At 43.0% G+C, this 17,606-nt stretch overlaps 1 protein-coding gene across 2 annotated transcripts; it reads left to right on the forward strand.

Moving 5' to 3' along the window:
- The first annotated feature begins 1,373 nt into the window (after positions 1 to 1,373).
- Positions 1,374 to 16,798, forward strand: LOC130920950 (multidrug and toxin extrusion protein 1-like). 2 transcript variants are annotated; one of them, XM_057844519.1, is made up of 9 exons: positions 1,374 to 1,432; positions 3,476 to 3,657; positions 10,548 to 10,656; positions 13,597 to 13,672; positions 13,798 to 13,867; positions 13,957 to 14,089; positions 14,182 to 14,276; positions 14,361 to 14,427; positions 15,496 to 16,798. In XM_057844519.1, exons 2-9 carry the CDS (start codon positions 3,535 to 3,537, stop codon positions 15,720 to 15,722), a joined length of 900 nt encoding a protein of 299 aa, XP_057700502.1. In that variant the 5' UTR covers positions 1,374 to 1,432; positions 3,476 to 3,534; the 3' UTR covers positions 15,723 to 16,798. The 2 variants fall into 2 exon arrangements, with proteins under 2 accessions (XP_057700502.1, XP_057700500.1); XM_057844517.1 differs by lacking the exon at positions 1,374 to 1,432 and adding an exon at positions 1,439 to 1,756.
- Positions 16,799 to 17,606: the final 808 nt, after the last annotated feature.

Below are 17,606 nucleotides of genomic sequence, written 5' to 3' on the forward strand. Positions count from 1 at the left end.
GGGAGATGGGCGAGAAGCAAAATTTCACCTTCGAATGTGGCGGCAGTCTGCTGTTATTTTGTTTATTGTTTTCTTATTATTGCCGCAATAAAGTGGAGAAAGCCATCAACGACTCCTCTCCTTTTTTTACCCCCATTCGGGGTTATTGCAATACATTTTTTAAAAATGTTTTTAAGATTATTATTATTTTCAATACACTAGAGGTGCCGGATCTGCCCAAATATGTCCCAGAACACAGGGCGGCCAAAATCAAGAGGTGCCGGATCTTGTTCCGGCAAGATCCTGCACAAATTAACCCCTGGATGCTACAACATAATAATAGTTTGTTTTTGTTTTTTTACCAAAAATAGTCTTAACACTTTTCTTAAATTACGTATACATAAACCTTGTGTGATTTTTTTTTTTTTTAATCAAAACAACTACAGCAAAGGATAGCATGTATGAGATTCAGAGCCTCATCTGCATATTGAAAAAATATATTTATATATGTTAGGGGTGTGATGGTAGACACAAGTAACGGTTCAGTACGACAGGAAAAAGGCTTTTTTCGCACAGCATTTGAAAGTTAATGTTTATATGTAATGTTTGCACTCTTATACAGGTGGAATTAAAAAAAAATCTAAAAAGGGTGACCTATATTTTTTTATTAAAAAAAGACAGTTCAATTCAATCAATTAATATAAACATATTTGATGTGAAAGACGTTATAGATTGGTTCATGTAATAACATGTAGAACATGAAAAGTAACGTCAGTTACTTTGCCGAGTAACCAATTACTTGTACGTTGAGATAACTGAGTTGCTACCTCAATTACTTTTGGGAGAAGTAACATTAACAACACTGATGTACAGTATGTTTTTGAGTGCATCTGTCTTCAAAATGTAATTTGACATGGCTTTTTGTGAATCGTAGTCTGTCGCAACTCTATGTGAAGTTCGCCATGCCTGCTTTGCCGGTGAGTTCATTTTGGGTTAGTGTGCATGAGTTACAAACATTGTTAACACTTTATTTGAATGCTTGTCATAATACTGTCAAAAGACTTTCTTAATTATGATATAAAACCTGTCATTAATATACAGTAAATGCTCATTGCAGATGTTAATAAATGTAGGACACTTAATGATTAAGTACCATACACAGTGTGATTCTATTGTGTATTATTATGATTTCTCTGCTCAGGCGGCATTTATGTACCAGCTGCTGGGGAGATATCTTCAGAACCAGGTGCTCTGTAGCAACACAATATCATTTATATGAAAGTCGATAATGTGTATAAATAACAAGTTTATGAATACCAGTGTGTATGTGTTTACATTTTTGTTTGTTTTTGCAGGGAATTATTTGGCCTCAGGTCATAACTGGTGCAATTGGAAACGTTTTAAATGCAGTTATCAATTATGTCTTTCTCCATGTTCTGCATTTAGGAGTTGCGTAAGTTTTCCTGAATCATTTTTTAAAATTGGGAATTTTATTTTGAAAAACAAAGATAGCCAGAACTATGTCTTACCATTACATTGAAAGAAATTATTCTCCTAATAAAGCACTTTCAGGTTTCAGACCCCTTGTCAGAAAGTGCTGTGAGAAAATTAACCTCAAACAAATGTTAAAAAAGAGTTTATACTGTGTTTTAATCATTCCGTGTTTGTCTTTGCTCAAGTGGCTCCGCTGCAGCCAATTCAATCTCACAGTATGTGTTGGCTGTGGTCTTATTTGTGTATATTATCTGGAAGGGGTTGCACAAGGCCACATGGGGAGGTCAGTTGCCCTCTCACTCACCCTAAACCTGATTATGAATGAATGATTCATTTTTCTTTGTTCCTCATTTTCTTCTCTAGATTCATTTGAAGTTACAGTGCGTACGTCGTGACAGTCCAATGTGTAATGTTTTAACAAAACTGGTGATACTCGATAACTAAATACTGAAATACTGAAACAGATGAGAGGGGATGATGCTCAGCTTCATTATTTGCCCATAAAAAATTACTACAAGTTTAGTATAATTGGTCTAGAGCAGAGGTTGGGAACCTGAGAGAGCCATGAACACCAATATTTTTAAATGTAATTCTGTGAGAGCCATACAATGTTTAAAACTAAAAATACAAGTAATGTGTGCATTGTATGTAATTTCAACATTTTTAAACTACAATAAGTCTGAATTCTTTTTAATAACATTGTTATGCTGTTGCTAATCAATGATGAGTATTTCTTAAGCGGCATGATTGTCGGGCGCGAGGGTTAGAGGTGGAAGGGCGGATGCTGTTTTTCATGTGATGAAAGGCAATCCCTCTGCTGCAAAGCAATGCGCAAAGGAGGAAACTTTTTTTTTTGTGATTAAAGATTTGTCTGCGAGCTAGATGCGTCAAAAGAGCCAGATCTGGCTCGTGAGCCATAGGTTCCCGACCCCTCGTCTAGAGTGTTTACCATAAATTATTTTCTATGTATATTAAGTCCAGTGGTACCCCGACATATGACCACTTCGACACACGATCTTTTCTAAATCCGACATAAAATATGACTCGCCATTTGTTTCTACATCCGACGACCAGTTCAAAATATGACGATTTATGACAGTGCCGCAGTTTCTTTGTTTTCCCGCAAAATGGACGCACGGCAGATTTTATTGTGAGAGAAATCAACATGGGTGCCAAGAATGTTAGCGCAGGTCATAAAAAAAGGAAAAAGGTGAGGCTTTTAATTGAAATGAAGATGGAAATGAGTGACTGAACTGACTCGACAATACAGCCGTAGAATGTCTACAATCTCGACGTTCCTCCTCCGACCTCGGTCCGCTAGTCTTTATAAGTTAAGGTGATTATTATTATTGTAACATCGCGAAAAAATCGTCAGCTTCGTCAGGTTTTTAATCATTTGTTTCAGAACTTGTGCAACACAACATGCTTTACTGTCCACCGCAGTTGAACATGAAAAGTGAAAGTAAAGTCCTCTCTCACTCTGGTACGTCAGTTATGCGGTGCATTCAGGTACACCACGCAAAACACATCTGCCACATTACAACCCGATTCGGTACATTATTATAGGTATCTTAATTACATTATTACTACCATTAAATTATTATTCCATTTTTTTATTCATAATTGTTTTGCTCTGTGTAATTTCTATTTCCAATATCACCAATATCAAGGATTTAGTGTAGGTTTTCGGGCTGTGGAACAAATTAATGGAATTAAAATGTATTCCTATGGGAAAATCCTGCTCGACATAAGACCATTTCGACTTACAAAACAAGGTCCTGGAACGAATTAACTTCGTATGTAGAGGTACCACTGTAACTATCTTCTGGATTTATTCATCTGAATCTATTTGCGTACTCGTCTTGAACTAATTGATTGGTTCCTATGTCTTACGTATCCTATGACTACAGTAATACATCTCATGAGTAAACTCATGTCTTGTAAAAGTGATGAGTTAATGTTTTTAAAAAAGTGGTATGACTGATTGCTCTTTGGTCCACAGGCTGGTCATCCGAATGCTTACAAGAGTGGGGAGCCTTCATCAAGTTGGCCATTCCCAGCATGCTCATGCTTTGTCTGGAGTGGTGGCTGTTTGAAGTGGGAGGATTTATTGCTGGTATAATTAGTGAAGCAGAACTGGGAGCCCAGTCCATCATATATCAGCTGACTGTAGTAGCTTATATGGTAAGCTGAGTTCTAAAATTGTGTAAACTGAGACTGTGTGTATGTGTGGGAGGTTTGTAGAGTGTTTCCACTAGGTCAAGCAGTAGGTGCAGAAATAGATTTCAATACAGTTTTAATTATTTTAAATGTATTTATTATTATAAATCACTACAAAAATATAATAAATATACAGTAATTGTTTTCATTATATATATATATATATATATATATATATATATATATATATGTATATGTCATAGATATACTGTACATATATTTTATTTCAATCCTTTTTGAAATATGTATTTATTTATTTATAACAGAAATATAAACATCATGTATTCATTCATTCATTCATTTTCCATGCCGCTTCTTTTTATACAAAAATAAAAAATAAAGGGGGGGGGGGGGCATTAGTCGATACAAAGCTGGGGAGACCTTACTAGCCTCATCTTGTCTTAAGCTTAAGCTACTCTGATATTGTGGTCAGCAGCTACATAATAGCCTGTAGTCATTAACGTTAGCCTACTGTTACCTAATGTCAGCGAGTCATCAATATACAATGATCCCCCGCTACTTCGCATTTCAAACTTCGAGCCCTCAGTCCATTACGGATTTTTTTTTCAATTAAATAAATAAATTCAGATGAGCCATCCCGAGCCGATCAGGTAGTCTCACTCTCACTCCTGCTGCTCTTTGTTGGTCAGGCAGTGAACTGGAGTTGCTAATTATAGTTAAAGATGATTAACAGACGTTTAATATTTGATCTTCCCACAAATGCTTGTAAGCCGAAGCTTTAAAGCGCCACATGCGTCAATCATCGTTTAACTTGTTAAACAGTTGCTGTGGTAACTCATTGTGTGTAAGTGAGCAGCTTGAGTGGATTTGAGTGGACTCACTCAATGAAGCATTTAAGAAAGCCAAGCATTTTTCTACTTTATTCTTGTTTAAAAATAATTCGGTGGGACAGTAACATGTTTAAAACTTATCATAAATATTACATTGGAAGTGCTTTAAAAACATTTATTTACAATATACTGTATATATATATATATATATATATATATATATATATATATATATACATACATATATACATATATATACATATATACATATACATATATATATATATATATATATATATATATATATATATATATATACACAATAGTTTTTTTCTTGTTTAATTTGGGGGATTTTTTTTTTTTTTTTAAATGTCTTATATGTATCTCTTTCCAATGTTGAATCTGAAGGAATTTAAAAAAAAAAATTGGGGGGGGGGGGGGGGATACTTTTTTCACGTTTTTCACTTATCCCGCCACGTTGTGGTCCCCATTAACCGCGAAAAACAAGGAATGACTAAATTGTGATTGTCTTTTAACTTTATTGCCGTGCACATGCGAAGCATTCATATTTGGGACGGCTTGCAAACCTAGTTAGCCATTATTCTCCCAGACTTTAGTGCGGCAATCGGGAAAGGCTTTGTCTGTCATCAGCCATTTTACATCTAGCCTATTTTATGCCAACATAACAATTTAGTTAATGGAGCATTTACTTTGAAATACCTTTAGATTGTTCATATTTAGAAAAAAAAAAAAAAGATTGTCTTTCAAATGTAAGAATATTCAAAACATTTTTTCAAACTCCAACTCCAATCACAGCCATGTTAAGAATTTTGTTGTCAACCAAGCTGTTTTGTAAATCTGTCAGGAATTCAGTGGGTCAAGATTATTTTAGTATAGAAAATCACTCACTCAGTCGATCGCTTGGTACGGAACGCGGGCAGGCAGGGGGTGTGGACCCAAATGCAGGGAAACAAAAAGCAGCAAGGCAGGTGGCGGTGCACTCAAAAAATGTTTTAATAATAACTAACAAAAACACAACAACAACAACCAAAAGGACTGGGGATCAAAAAGGCAATGTTCAAACAAAACTTACTTTATCGGAGGGACTAGTACACGAGGGCTAAATAAAACTAGGAGCTAATATACACACACAGACAAGGGGTAACCACACAACGGGGAACAGGTGAGCACAGGAGGATGCAGATTGGAGGATACACTAGGAGCAGGCACAACAGGTGAAATCAATGGGCTATCACACGGACAAGTCACACTAGGAGAAAACCAACACAAAACCTAACAACGCTACGATAAAGCCCGCCAAAGAAATCCCTGGACACAAGATGGGCTCCAGTTACTTACACTTACTGACTCCTCCTGTAGATATTCAACCTAAAGCCTTACACTGCATATGTGGTATCTATGAGGCGAGTCACTTTGCACAGACAGCATCTTTAGATGACGGTTGCGCAGCAAATGTAAATGGAAAAGGTTTAAGATCCTGCGACTTAAAGCAACACCTGGCAGCTTTTCAGTTTTGGTCTATTTTAGCGACACCAGTGGACAAAAGCTGTAGAGTTTGGCGAACCCTCTGTCAGGGAGTGAGCCCTCAAGGGACGGATCCCAGACATCCCGAGGAAACAAAAAGTCAGAAGGTTGATCGGAGGAGGGAGCCAGCCCGTCACGGCCAGTCAGGCGAGCGTCCAGGACGCCAGACGTGGGCCGATCGCACGGGTCGATCGGGAGGGCGCCCGGGGCGCCAGACATTGGGTGACCGCACGGGCAGATCAGGCGGGCGTCCCAGACGAGGTAGTGCTCGGTCGTCCATACCGCCACGTTGTGGCAGGAAACGGGGAGCAGCATCGTCGGGGCGAGGGTCAGGAACAGAGTCGGAGTCGTCGTGCCAACCAGGAACAGAGTCGGAGTCGTCGTGCGGACCAGGAACGGAGTCGGAGTCGTCGTGCGGACCAGGAACGGAGTCGGAGTCGTCGTGCGGACCAGGAACGGAGTCGGAGTCGTCGTGCGGACCAGGAACGGAGTCGGAGTCGTCGTGCGGACCAGGAACGGAGTCTGAGTCGTCGTGCGGACCAGGAACAGAGTCGGAGTCGTCTGCTGGCGGAACAGCTTTTGGGTCGTCTGCTGGCGTGACAGCGTCTGGGTCGTCTGCTGGCGTGACAGCAGCGGAGTCGTCGTCGTCGTCTGCTGGCGTGACAGCAGCGGAGTCGTCGTCGTCTGCTGGCGTGACAGCAGCGGAGTCGTCGTCGTCTGCTGGCGTGACAGCAGCGGAGTCGTCGTCGTCTGCTGGCGTGACAGCAGCGGAGTCGTCGTCGTCTGCTGGCGTGACAGCAGCGGAGTCGTCGTCGTCTGCTGGCGTGACAGCAGCGGAGTCGTCGTCGTCTGCTGGCGTGACAGCAGCGGAGTCGCAGGAGTCTGCTGGCGGGACAGCAGCGGAGTCGCAGGAGTCTGCTGGCGGGACAGCAGCGGAGTCGCAGGAATCTGCCTGCGGGACAGCAGCGGAGTCGCAGGAGTCTGCTGGCGGGACAGCAGCGGAGTCGCAGGAGTCTGCTGGCGGGACAGCAGCGGAGTCGCAGGAGACTGCTGGCGGAACAGCAGCGGAGTCGCAGGAGACTGCTGGCGAAACAGCAGCGGAGTCGCAGGAGACTGCTGGCGGAACAGCAGCGGAGTCGCAGGAGACTGCTGGCGGAACAGCAGCGGAGTCGCAGGAGACTGCTGGCGGAACAGCAGCGGAGTCGCAGGAGACTGCTGGCGGAACAGCAGCGGAGTCGCAGGAGACTGCTGGCGGAACAGCAGCGGAGTCGCAGGAGACTGCTGGCGGAACAGCAGCGGAGTCGCAGGAGACTGCTGGCGGGACAGCAGCGGAGTCGCAGGAGACTGCTGGCGGGACAGCAGCGGAGTCGCAGGAGACTGCTGGCGGGACAGCAGCGGAGTCGCAGGAGACTGCTGGCGGGACAGCAGCGGAGTCGCAGGAGACTGCTGGCGGGACAGCAGCGGAGTCGCAGGAGACTGCTGGCGAAACAGCAGCGGAGTCGCAGGAGACTGCTGGCGGAACAGCAGCGGAGTCGCAGGAGACTGCTGGCGAAACAGCAGCGGAGTCGCAGGAGTCTGCTGGCGGGAGCACAAGACCGCGGGGAGTCGGCGCGGGTGGCACTTGACTGCGGGGAGTCGGCGCGGGTGGCACTTGACTGCGGGGAGTCGGCGCGGGAGCCACTTGACTGCGGGGAGTCGGCGCGGGAGCCACTTGACTGTGGGGAATCGGCGCGGGAGCCACTTGACTGCGGGGAGTTGGCGCGGGAGGAACTTGACTGCGGGGAGCCGGCGCTGGAGGAACTTGACTGCGGGGAGCCGGCGCTGGAGGAACTTGACTGCGGGGAGCCGGAGCTGGAGGAACTTGACTGCGGGGAGCCGGCGCTGGAGGAACTTGACTGCGGGGAGCCGGCGCTGGAGGAACTTGACTGCGTGGAGCCGGCGCGGGAGGAACTTGACTGCGTGGAGCCGGCGCGGGAGGAACTTGACTGCGGGGAGCCGGCGCGGGCACAAGACTGCGGGGAGCCGGCGCGGGCACACGACTGCGGGGAGCCGGCGCGGGAGGCACTTGACTGCGGGGAGCCGGCGCGTGAGGCACTTGACTGCGGGGAGCCGGCGCGGGAGGCACTTGACTGCGAGGAGCCGGCGCGGGAGGCACTTGACTGCGGGGAGCCGGCGCGGGAGGCACTTGACTGCGGGGAGTCGGCGCGGGAGGCACTTGACTGCGGGGAGTCGGCGCCGGAGGCACTTGACTGCGGGGAGTCGGCGCCGGAGGCACTTGACTGCGGGGAGTCGGCGCGGGAAGAACTTGACTGCGGGGAGCCGGCGCGGGAAGAACTTGACTGTGTGGAGCCGGCGCGGGAGGAACTTGACTGCGGGGAGCCGGCGCGGGTCCATGCCGTCGGCGTGGACGAGCACGCTGAGGCTTCCGGACGATGTTCTGTGGCAGACTGGGTGGCACATTACATGGTGAAGGAGGGTAGTAGGAACCACGGCCCTTACCTGGGCGCCCCCGCTGGCCACCACGCGGAGGTCCAGTGTAGATAGCCAAACGGGAACCCAGGTAAGGGTCCAGGGAAAAAGACTGGGAAGGGGACGTTGTATGACTGAGGCGTGACAAAAACTGAGAGGGTGAAGAATAGGGCATGGCATCAAAATCTGGGTAGGAGTCGGTGTCAGAAAGAAAATCATATGAACTGTGATATTCTTCAAAATCAGAAAAATCGGAATCTAAAAAAACGTGGCGAGGCAGAACATAATCAGGGGAACGGGCGGATGAACGTCGGCGTGCACGCCGGTGCCGGATCTTTCCCGCTGGGTCCACAATTGGTTGCGTCATTATGTCAGGGAGTGAGCGGGCAGGCAGGTGGTGTGGACCCAAATGCAGGGAAACAAAAAAAGGCAGCAAGGCAGTGAACTCAAAAAACGTTTTAATAATAACTAACAAAAATCACAAAGTACAAACAAAAGGACTATGGATCAACAAAACTTACTTAAACGGATGGACAGGTACGCGAGGGCTTGGACGGGTCTTGACTTTGGTAAAGACAGACATAGACATTGACGTAGACAATGACGCAACAAGGAGTGACAAGAAACTGGGTCATTATATACGCAGACAAGGGGTAATGAGACGAGGAACAGCTGGGTAACACAGGTGGATGCAGATTGCAGGATACACTGGGAAAACACACACAGGTGAGAGCAATGGGTAATCACAGGGACAAGTCACACAAGGAGAAACCAAACACAAAACCTAACACCCTCCACCTAACCCAAACTCATCAGTGCTAACAAGTTTGGTTGGGGGGGGTTCACGCCAGCAAGTGAAAGCCGGGCCAATGTTTATTCTGTATATCCTGGTAGCCTTCCTTTTTTCCCTCCTCAGACAAAACTTTTTGTCTCTTCTGTTGCTCTGCCATCTATACAGAATTCGCCTGAAAGCGTTCGCATCGACTTCCGTTTTTATAATGAATGGGAAAACGAAGAAGTGACGTATGCCGTAAAGCAGTCAGCACATTTGTAGTGTTTGTGTGTGTGTGTGTGTGTGTGTGTGTCACCTCACCTCGAAGTTAATTAGTGTCGGTGAAAGCGATACAGACCCCCTCAATTCAACAAGTCGTCAGTCAACATATTATCACAAATGTTCTGAAAATATTTTACAAAGGTTGGAAAGTTACCTAGTATTGTTCATTCATTCATTTTCCATGCCGCTTATTCCTCACGAGGGTCGCGGAGGTGCTGGAGCCTATCCCAGCTAACTTCGGGCAGTAGGCAGGGGACACCCTGAATTGGTTGCCAGCCAATCGCAGGGCACAAGGAGACACACAACCATTCACGCACACACTCACACCTACGGACAATTTAGAGTGTTCAATCAGCCTACCGTGCATGTTTTTGGGATGTGGGAGGAAACCGGAGTTCCCGGAGGAAACCCACGCAGGCACGGGGAGAACATGCAAACTCCACACAGGAAGGCCGAAGCCCGGGATTGAACCCTTGATCTCAGAACTGTGAGGCAGACGTGCTAACCACTCAGCCACCGTGCCTTACCTAGTATTGCTTTAACTTAATTTTTACAGTATGACAATGTCGAGTTACATTTTTTTGGGTGCGTGAGAAATGTATGGTTTGATGTGTGAGGTAACCCTGAAATGTGTGAGATGCACAGTCAATTTGAAGAGATAAGAATCATGATGGAAAGAAATAGAATTAACCTCACTTGGTGTTGCCAACATGTTTAGTATTATTAGCACAATAGCGTAAAGCAACAAATTGAATGCATGCAAAACCACAGTAACAGCCTCACAATAAAGTGTTCAGTACACTTGTCCATTCTTTTGCATGTGATGTTGTCTGTTGGTTATGTTACGTACATTTATCACCTGTTTGGGATCACTCACATCATAGAAATTGCTTTTAAAAACTTTCAACATGTTGGCAACTCCCTGATATAGTTTTATTTAATGGAATTCAGATTGAGCCCTAAATGTTGATGTAGCCTACATTCTACTTTTGCAGTTCCCGATGGGAATTTCTTCTGCTGCTAGTGTTCGAGTTGGTAATTCTCTTGGTGCGGGAAACACTGAGGCAGCCAAGCTGTCGAGCAAAATTTCCATCATATGTGCATGTAAGAAGCCCTTTATGGTTGACTTATGTAAATATGAAAGCATTTGTTTAACAACAAGGATTGCGTAAAAAAAAAAAAAAAAAAAAAAAAAAAATCGAGTCAACACTGTTCAAGACATGTAGTTAGTTGTTCACCAATTGGAATACAATCACTGTTTGGAAGGACCCAGCCAAGGCAACATTCATTCAGATCTAGCTAGCCTGTTGACTAATGGGATTCTATAGAGATACAGTTGGGCAAATAAGTATTTAGTCAACCACTAATTGTGCAAGTTCTCCCACTTGAAAATATTAGAGAGGCCTGTAATAGTCAACATGGGTAAACCTCAACCATGAGAGACAGAATGGAGGAAAAAAACAAACAAACAGAAAATCACATTGTTTGATTTTTAAAGAATTTATTTGCAAATCATGGTGGAAAAAATGTATTTGGTCAATACCAAAAGTTCATCTCAATACTTTGTTATGTACCCTTTGTTGGCAATAATGGAGGCCAAACGTTTTCTGTAACTCTTCACAAGCTTTTCACACACTGTTGCTGGTATTTTGGCCCATTCATCCATGCAGATCTCCTCTAGAGCAGTGATGTTTTGGGGTTGTCGTTGGGCAACATCGACTTTCAACTCCCTCCACAGATTTTCCATGGGGTTGAGATCTGGAGACTGGCTAGGCCACTCCAGGACCTTGAAAAGCTTCTTACGAAGCCACTCCTTTGTTGCCCTGGCTGTGTGTTTGGGATCATTGTCATGCTGAAAGACTCAGCCACGTCTTCAATGCCCTTGCCGATGGAAGGAGATTTTCACTCAAAATCTCTCGATACATGGCCCCATTCATTCTTTCCTTTACACAGATCAGTCGTCCTGGTCCCTTTGCAGAAAAACAGCCCCAATACATGATGTTTCCACCCCCATGCTTCACAGTGGGTATGGTGTTCTTCGGATGCAATTCAGTATTCTTTCTCCTCCAAACACGAGAACCTGTGTTTTATAGAAAAGTTCTATTTTGGTTTCATCTGACCATAACACATTCTCCCAGTCCTCTTCTGGATCATCCAAATGCTCTCTAGTGATCCGCAGACGGGCTTGGACGTGTACTTTCTTCAGAAGGGGGACACGTCTGGCAGTGCAGGCTTTGAGTCCCTGGTGGCGCATTGTGTTACTGATAGTAGCCTTTGTTACTGTGGTCCCAGCTCTTTGTAGGTCATTCACTAGGTCCCCCCGTGTGGTTCTGGGATTTTTGCTCACCGTTCTTGTTATCATTTTGACGCCACAGTGTGAGATCTTGCATGGAGCCCCAGATCGAGGGAGATTATCAGTGGTCTTGTATGTCTTCCATTTTCTAATCATTGCTCCCACAGTTGATTTCTTTACACAAGGGGTCCCTATCTGCCGGGCAGCGGACCGGTACCGGTCCGTGGCGCATTTGCGACCGGGCCGCAAAGAAAAAAATAATTTAATAACGACCGCATTCTGGCCGAAATAACCCTGTGCCCCTGCTTAACACACCAATTTCTCTGTCTACTCTAGATATAATACTACAGGATAGATTACAATGTTGTTATAGAAGTCCATTGATTGGACTGCTAGCAGTTCATCTTGTTTGTGTATATAATATATCTATGTGCGCTTGTCCTTGATAATAGCGTATTACTAGGCCGCGGCGCAGCACATTTGTTCCCAGAAATAATTAGCCCCCACACGAGCGAAGATAACAGGAGAACAGACGTCTTTGGAAATATTTTTACGGCGAAAAGGGCACCTGACGAGCCTACAACCTCGAAGACACATGAACTGTGAAGGAATGGATTCGTGACCCGTTTGTGAATAAACAGAAAGATCGCAAATGACGGCGACCTTATTAAACGTACATTTGAGACAACAACTCTACCAAGGTTCTGGATTAAAGTCATTCTGGAATATCCTGACATCGCGACAAGAGCGTTGAAAACCTTGCTACAATTTCCAACATCGTATCTTTGTGTAGCGGGCTTCTTAATTAATGTTTAACGACAAGGCGAAGTCGTTAATGGTGAGCGCGGTGTGCAGCTGTTGTGTGAAGCTTACATGGCAGGATGAATCTGAGGAGAACTTTTCTACAAGTCCTTCCGTGATCAAACGTAAGTTAATATTCCTTTCTGTCAAGAAAGTTTGTAGTGTTTACTTTGGAATCGCTGCATTTGCGCATTTTGCGGCTATGTTTAACGTTACGCGCATGCGCAGAACCGCATCGTTGCAATTTTTGATGGGTTGCAAAATTTGTCAGAACACCGGTCCGTGAAAAAAAAGACTCAAATAACACCGGTCCGTGGTGCAAAAAAGGTTGGGACCCCTGCTTTACACTAAGCGTTTTGCCTATTGCAGATTCAGTCTTCGCAACCTGGTGCAGGTCTACAATTTTGTCTCTGGTGTCCTTTGACAGCTCTATGGTCTTGGCCATAGTGGAGTTTGGAGTGTGACTGACTGAGCTTGTGGACAGGTGTCTTTTATAACGATAATGAGTTAACAGGTGCCATTAATACAGGTAATGAGTGGAGCCTCGTTAGACCTCGTTAGAAGAAGTTAGACCTCTTTGACAGCCACAAATATTGCTTGTTTGTAGGTGACCAAATACTTATTTTCCACTCTAATTTGGAAACAAATTCTTTAAAAATCAAACAATGTGATTTTCTGTTTTTTTTCCACATTCTGTCTCCCATGGTTGACGATGTTGACAATTACAGGTCTCTCTAATCTTTTCAAGTAGGAGAACTAGCACAATTGGTGGTTGACTAAATATGTATTTGCCCCACTGTATTTGGTTAATCTGTGGTGTCAATGTACACTTTCATAACAGTAATAATAAGCTTTTGAACAGAAGTTTTCATCCTTTTTATCCTGTCACTGGTGACTTCAATTAACAAAACACGATGTGTTACTATTTCTGTTCATCCCTCTCTTTCCAGTCATCGTGGCCTCGATTGTAGGAACTTGCATCACCCTTGCCAAGAAAGTGATTGGCTACATTTTCACCTCAGAACAGTGAGTTACCAAACCTAAATTTAATATAAATTTAAATGTGAAATAATCACTTTTTTAACAATAGCACTCACAATGCGTGACAGAGATAAAGCATAACAAACTACAATATTCTGTTTTTCTGTCAGAGACATATTGCAAAGGGCTTCTGATGTCTTAATTGTTTTCGTCTTCATGCATCTATCTGATGCTATCGCGGTAAGAAAAAAAAAACATTTTTACATTTGACTGATATTTTGTTAGAACTTGAAAATATGCTTTGTAAAAACCTGTAACACTGACGACAGGGAGTGAGTGGAGGTGTTATTCGAGGGGTTGGGAAGCAAAAGGTTGGTGCTTTATGTAACCTGGTGGGACATTACTTCATTGGCTTTCCCATTGGCGTGGCCTTAACATTTGCAGCAAAAATGGGTATTTTAGGTAAGAAGCAACCATTACCATGATTTTTTGGGTTCTGCAATCATAATGTATTGTAAGAGATTCACAAATATTTATGTTGTTTGTTTTAACAGGACTTTGGACAGGACTCACCCTCTGTGTGTTCATGCAGGCTAGTTTCTTCCTTATATATTTGTACAGGCTTGATTGGAAAAAGGCTGCCGAAGAGGTGTGTTCCTAAGCTCCCGGAAAACAAATGTGACACGTAATTCAAATTATTTCCATTTTGTCATACTTGAATTTCTCTGGTCAGGCCCAAATTAGAGCAGGGGTCAAAGTCACCTTTCAAGACACGATCAAGATGGAAGATTGTAAGTCAGGCAAGTCCATGCGTGCAGACTAGCTCTGGAAATCACATAGAACAACATTATTCCAGCTATATGATAATATCACGAATCACAATACAGTGCTATGAAGAAAGTATATCAACCCTTTGGAATTTCTCACATTTCTTCATAAAATCACCAGCAAATGTGATCTGATCTTTGTCAAAATCACACAGATGTAAAAACAGTGTCTGCTTTAACTAAAACAACCAAACATTTATAGGTTTTCATATTTTAATGAGGATAGTATGCAAACAATGACAGAAGGGGGAAAATAAGTAAGTGAACCATCACATTTATTATTTTGTGCCCCCCCCCCCCCTTAGCAGCGATAACTTCAACTAGACACTTCCAGTAGCTGCACATCAGTCTGGTACATCAATCAGGACTAATCTTGGCCCATTCTTCTCTACAAAACTGCTGTAGTTCAGTCAGATTCCTGCGATGTCTGGCATGAATCTCTGTCTTTAGGTAATGCCACAACATCTCAATGGGGTTCAAGTCTGGACTTTGACTTAGCCATTCCGTGTACGTGTATTTTGTTTTTCTAAAACTATTCTGAGGTTGATTTACTTCAGTGTTTTGATCATTGTCTTGTTGCAATTCTACAGTATTACTCTAATTACACGTTCTTAGGATCAACTGGAAAAATAACACATCTGGTTTGTATACTACAGTATATTTAATATCAGAAATGTAAGTATTTGTGTGGGTCATGATTTGAATTTTAAGCAGACTCGCGTGCCATGAAAAGAGTCCAGGTAATTGATTGTTAATGTTCTATTTACTTCATATTCCTCTCAGTTTTCCACAATAAATATGGCACGTGTGTTATTTACACAAAATGACAGTATATGCAGAGGACATGAGGTCACATTTTAAAAAGTCTAATTCATTCATTAAGTTGCAACTGTATCTGGATGTTGGACACTCGATGTCGCAATATCTATCTCTGGACTGTCAATACTGTATAATGAGTGATGGCACTGCAATATATCATTAGGAGAAATGTTGAATTAGTATAAATGCAATCTAACTAAAGTTATATTCTGAAATCTTTAGACTCAAACACCAACCAGGCCCCATTTCCATCCACTATACCAAACGGTGAAAGCACTGTGGAGGACCAAAAGATTCCAAGCCAGGATGAAACGGCACCCACCGCAGTCGGAGATGTTCTCACAGTAACACAGCTGCTTTTGCGGCGTGGCTTGATATTACTTGTCTGCGTTGTCATCTTAGTAGCTGGAATTTTTGCCAGTCACTTCTTTGTCAAACTGTTAAAATGAATCTTGGTTGTTTTGTAACTGACAGTAATCACGTCAACACTGGAGGAGCCAATAGGACTTCCGTATTAGCCGCTTGTAAAATAAATTGCTGGTTTGTGTAGTGAGTAAATCATCATGTTTAGACCGCGATTGTATATGACTCAACATGCAAGTACACTGCAAATCCGCATGTTCTAAATAATTAATAGATTGTGTAGTGTGGAATAAAAATGTTTTACAAAATGTTATACTAACTTAAATACTGTACATTGACTTTGTGTAACTTGTTCTTCTTCTTGTTCTTTTTGAGTAACTAACTCACAGCTTAATATAATTAAGTAATACAATTGAATGTGTCCATTGTTTCTATGGCTTCAACTTAACGGCACGTGTCTATGATATTCTGAGGTCGTTGTGTGTTGAGGGGTGATACAACCGCACATAATGATTTTAAATCAGCATTGTCAGGATAAGGAGCCTGAGTAATTTAATATTGTCCAAACAATGTTCAAAAAAAGAAATTACACAAATACAGTAAGAACCAATGTAGATCAGGCTCCCGCAGTTTAGATCCAGGCTTTGTGCACAGAAGCAGGGATTTTTAAAACCCAAATATTCTGCTCCCTCTGCCAAGAAAAAAAAAAAAAAATCTACATATACACAGGGGTGAAAGTGGACCGGAACGAGCCGGATCTCCGTACCGGCATGAGTTTTCGATCCGGAACGCCGTTCCGACGGTACTTTGATCCCGAAAATATGACGGCAACTGTCAAAATCCTATGCGTGATGGTTTGTTTAAAGTATTGTATTTTGTCAAATGATGCCCTCTGGTGGCGGATTTGGGTGTGTCTGAACGCTTGGCTTTTATGACTGAGAAGCAGATGTTTCTGACATGGCTAAGGGACAGGGACTAAAAACATGTATAATATTCTTGTATCTTCAAAGTAGCTTCCTTTTGCTCCGATTACTTTTTGTGCACTCTTGCTATTCTCTTGATGAGCTTCAAGAGGGAGTCACCTAGAATTGTATTTGACTTCACAGGTATGCCTTTTCAGGGTTGGTTAGTGGAATTTATTGCTTTATCAGTGGGGTAGGGACCTTCATTTGTGATGCATTGAATGAGGTGTGTCTTTTGGCCTGTACTGCATGTTAGTTGTATCCTTATTAAAAATTTAAAAAAAAAAAAAAAAAAAAAAAAAGGAAAGTAAACATTTACATTAGCTTCCATTTTAATGTACATTCAATGTTCTTAACTGGTTAAAATTGAGAATTTGCATTTCGGAAATGTGGGGGGGAAATTAGAGGTTGTGGTTACTTCTGTTTTTGTTGACTTATTTTGCAAATCATTGAAAAAATATTACGGTATTTTGAATGAAAATGATTTTTTGTTTGTATGTGGTATAGGAATAACGGTGCCAAAAGCATTTCAATGGTTTAAGGAGGTTTAACCCCCCCTCAAAAAAAAAACCCAAAAAAAATCTGGCTCTGTGGCGACCTTCTTGACAGGGAGTTCCGGCAAGAAATTCTAACCACTTTCACCCCTGCATATACGCCACCTCGCTCATAGGAAAAATACATTCACACCCATTCGCACAAATGCCAATTTTATGCACATTTCATATTAATGCCGGACCTTTCAGACTGTCAAACTTGTAACACATCTTGAGCAACTTTTGATGAGGCCACGGTGTAGTTCAGTGATTAGGCACTTGCAGCAAAGGAGGCGTTGATGAACATTTTGTTGACAAGTGTATCTGTCAGCAGACCTATCTAGGGTTGGGTTTAGCCATCTTGCTACAAACAGCCCCTTCTCTCTGTAGACGCTTTATATTTTTAAGTCTAAAATCTTTGAGTTGACTTAATTAACTTTGTTATCTTAAATCTTGAAATCAAATGGTACAAGTA

Source organism: Corythoichthys intestinalis, chromosome 8, assembly GCF_030265065.1.
Source record: "Corythoichthys intestinalis isolate RoL2023-P3 chromosome 8, ASM3026506v1, whole genome shotgun sequence".
NCBI lineage: Eukaryota > Metazoa > Chordata > Actinopteri > Syngnathiformes > Syngnathidae > Corythoichthys > Corythoichthys intestinalis.

What these genes read in the sequence shown, in the direction of transcription:
- LOC130920950 (XM_057844519.1), top strand. Translation starts at nt 3,535, where the DNA reads ATGCTCATGCTTTGTCTGGAGTGGTGGCTGTTTGAAGTGGGAGGATTT. An exon ending in TACATTTTCACCTCAGAACA is followed by an intron (nt 13,673 to 13,797) that starts GTGAGTTACCAA and finishes TTTTTCTGTCAG; the next exon opens with AGACATATTGCAAAGGGCTT. An exon ending in ATCTATCTGATGCTATCGCG is followed by an intron (nt 13,868 to 13,956) that starts GTAAGAAAAAAA and finishes CACTGACGACAG; the next exon opens with GGAGTGAGTGGAGGTGTTAT.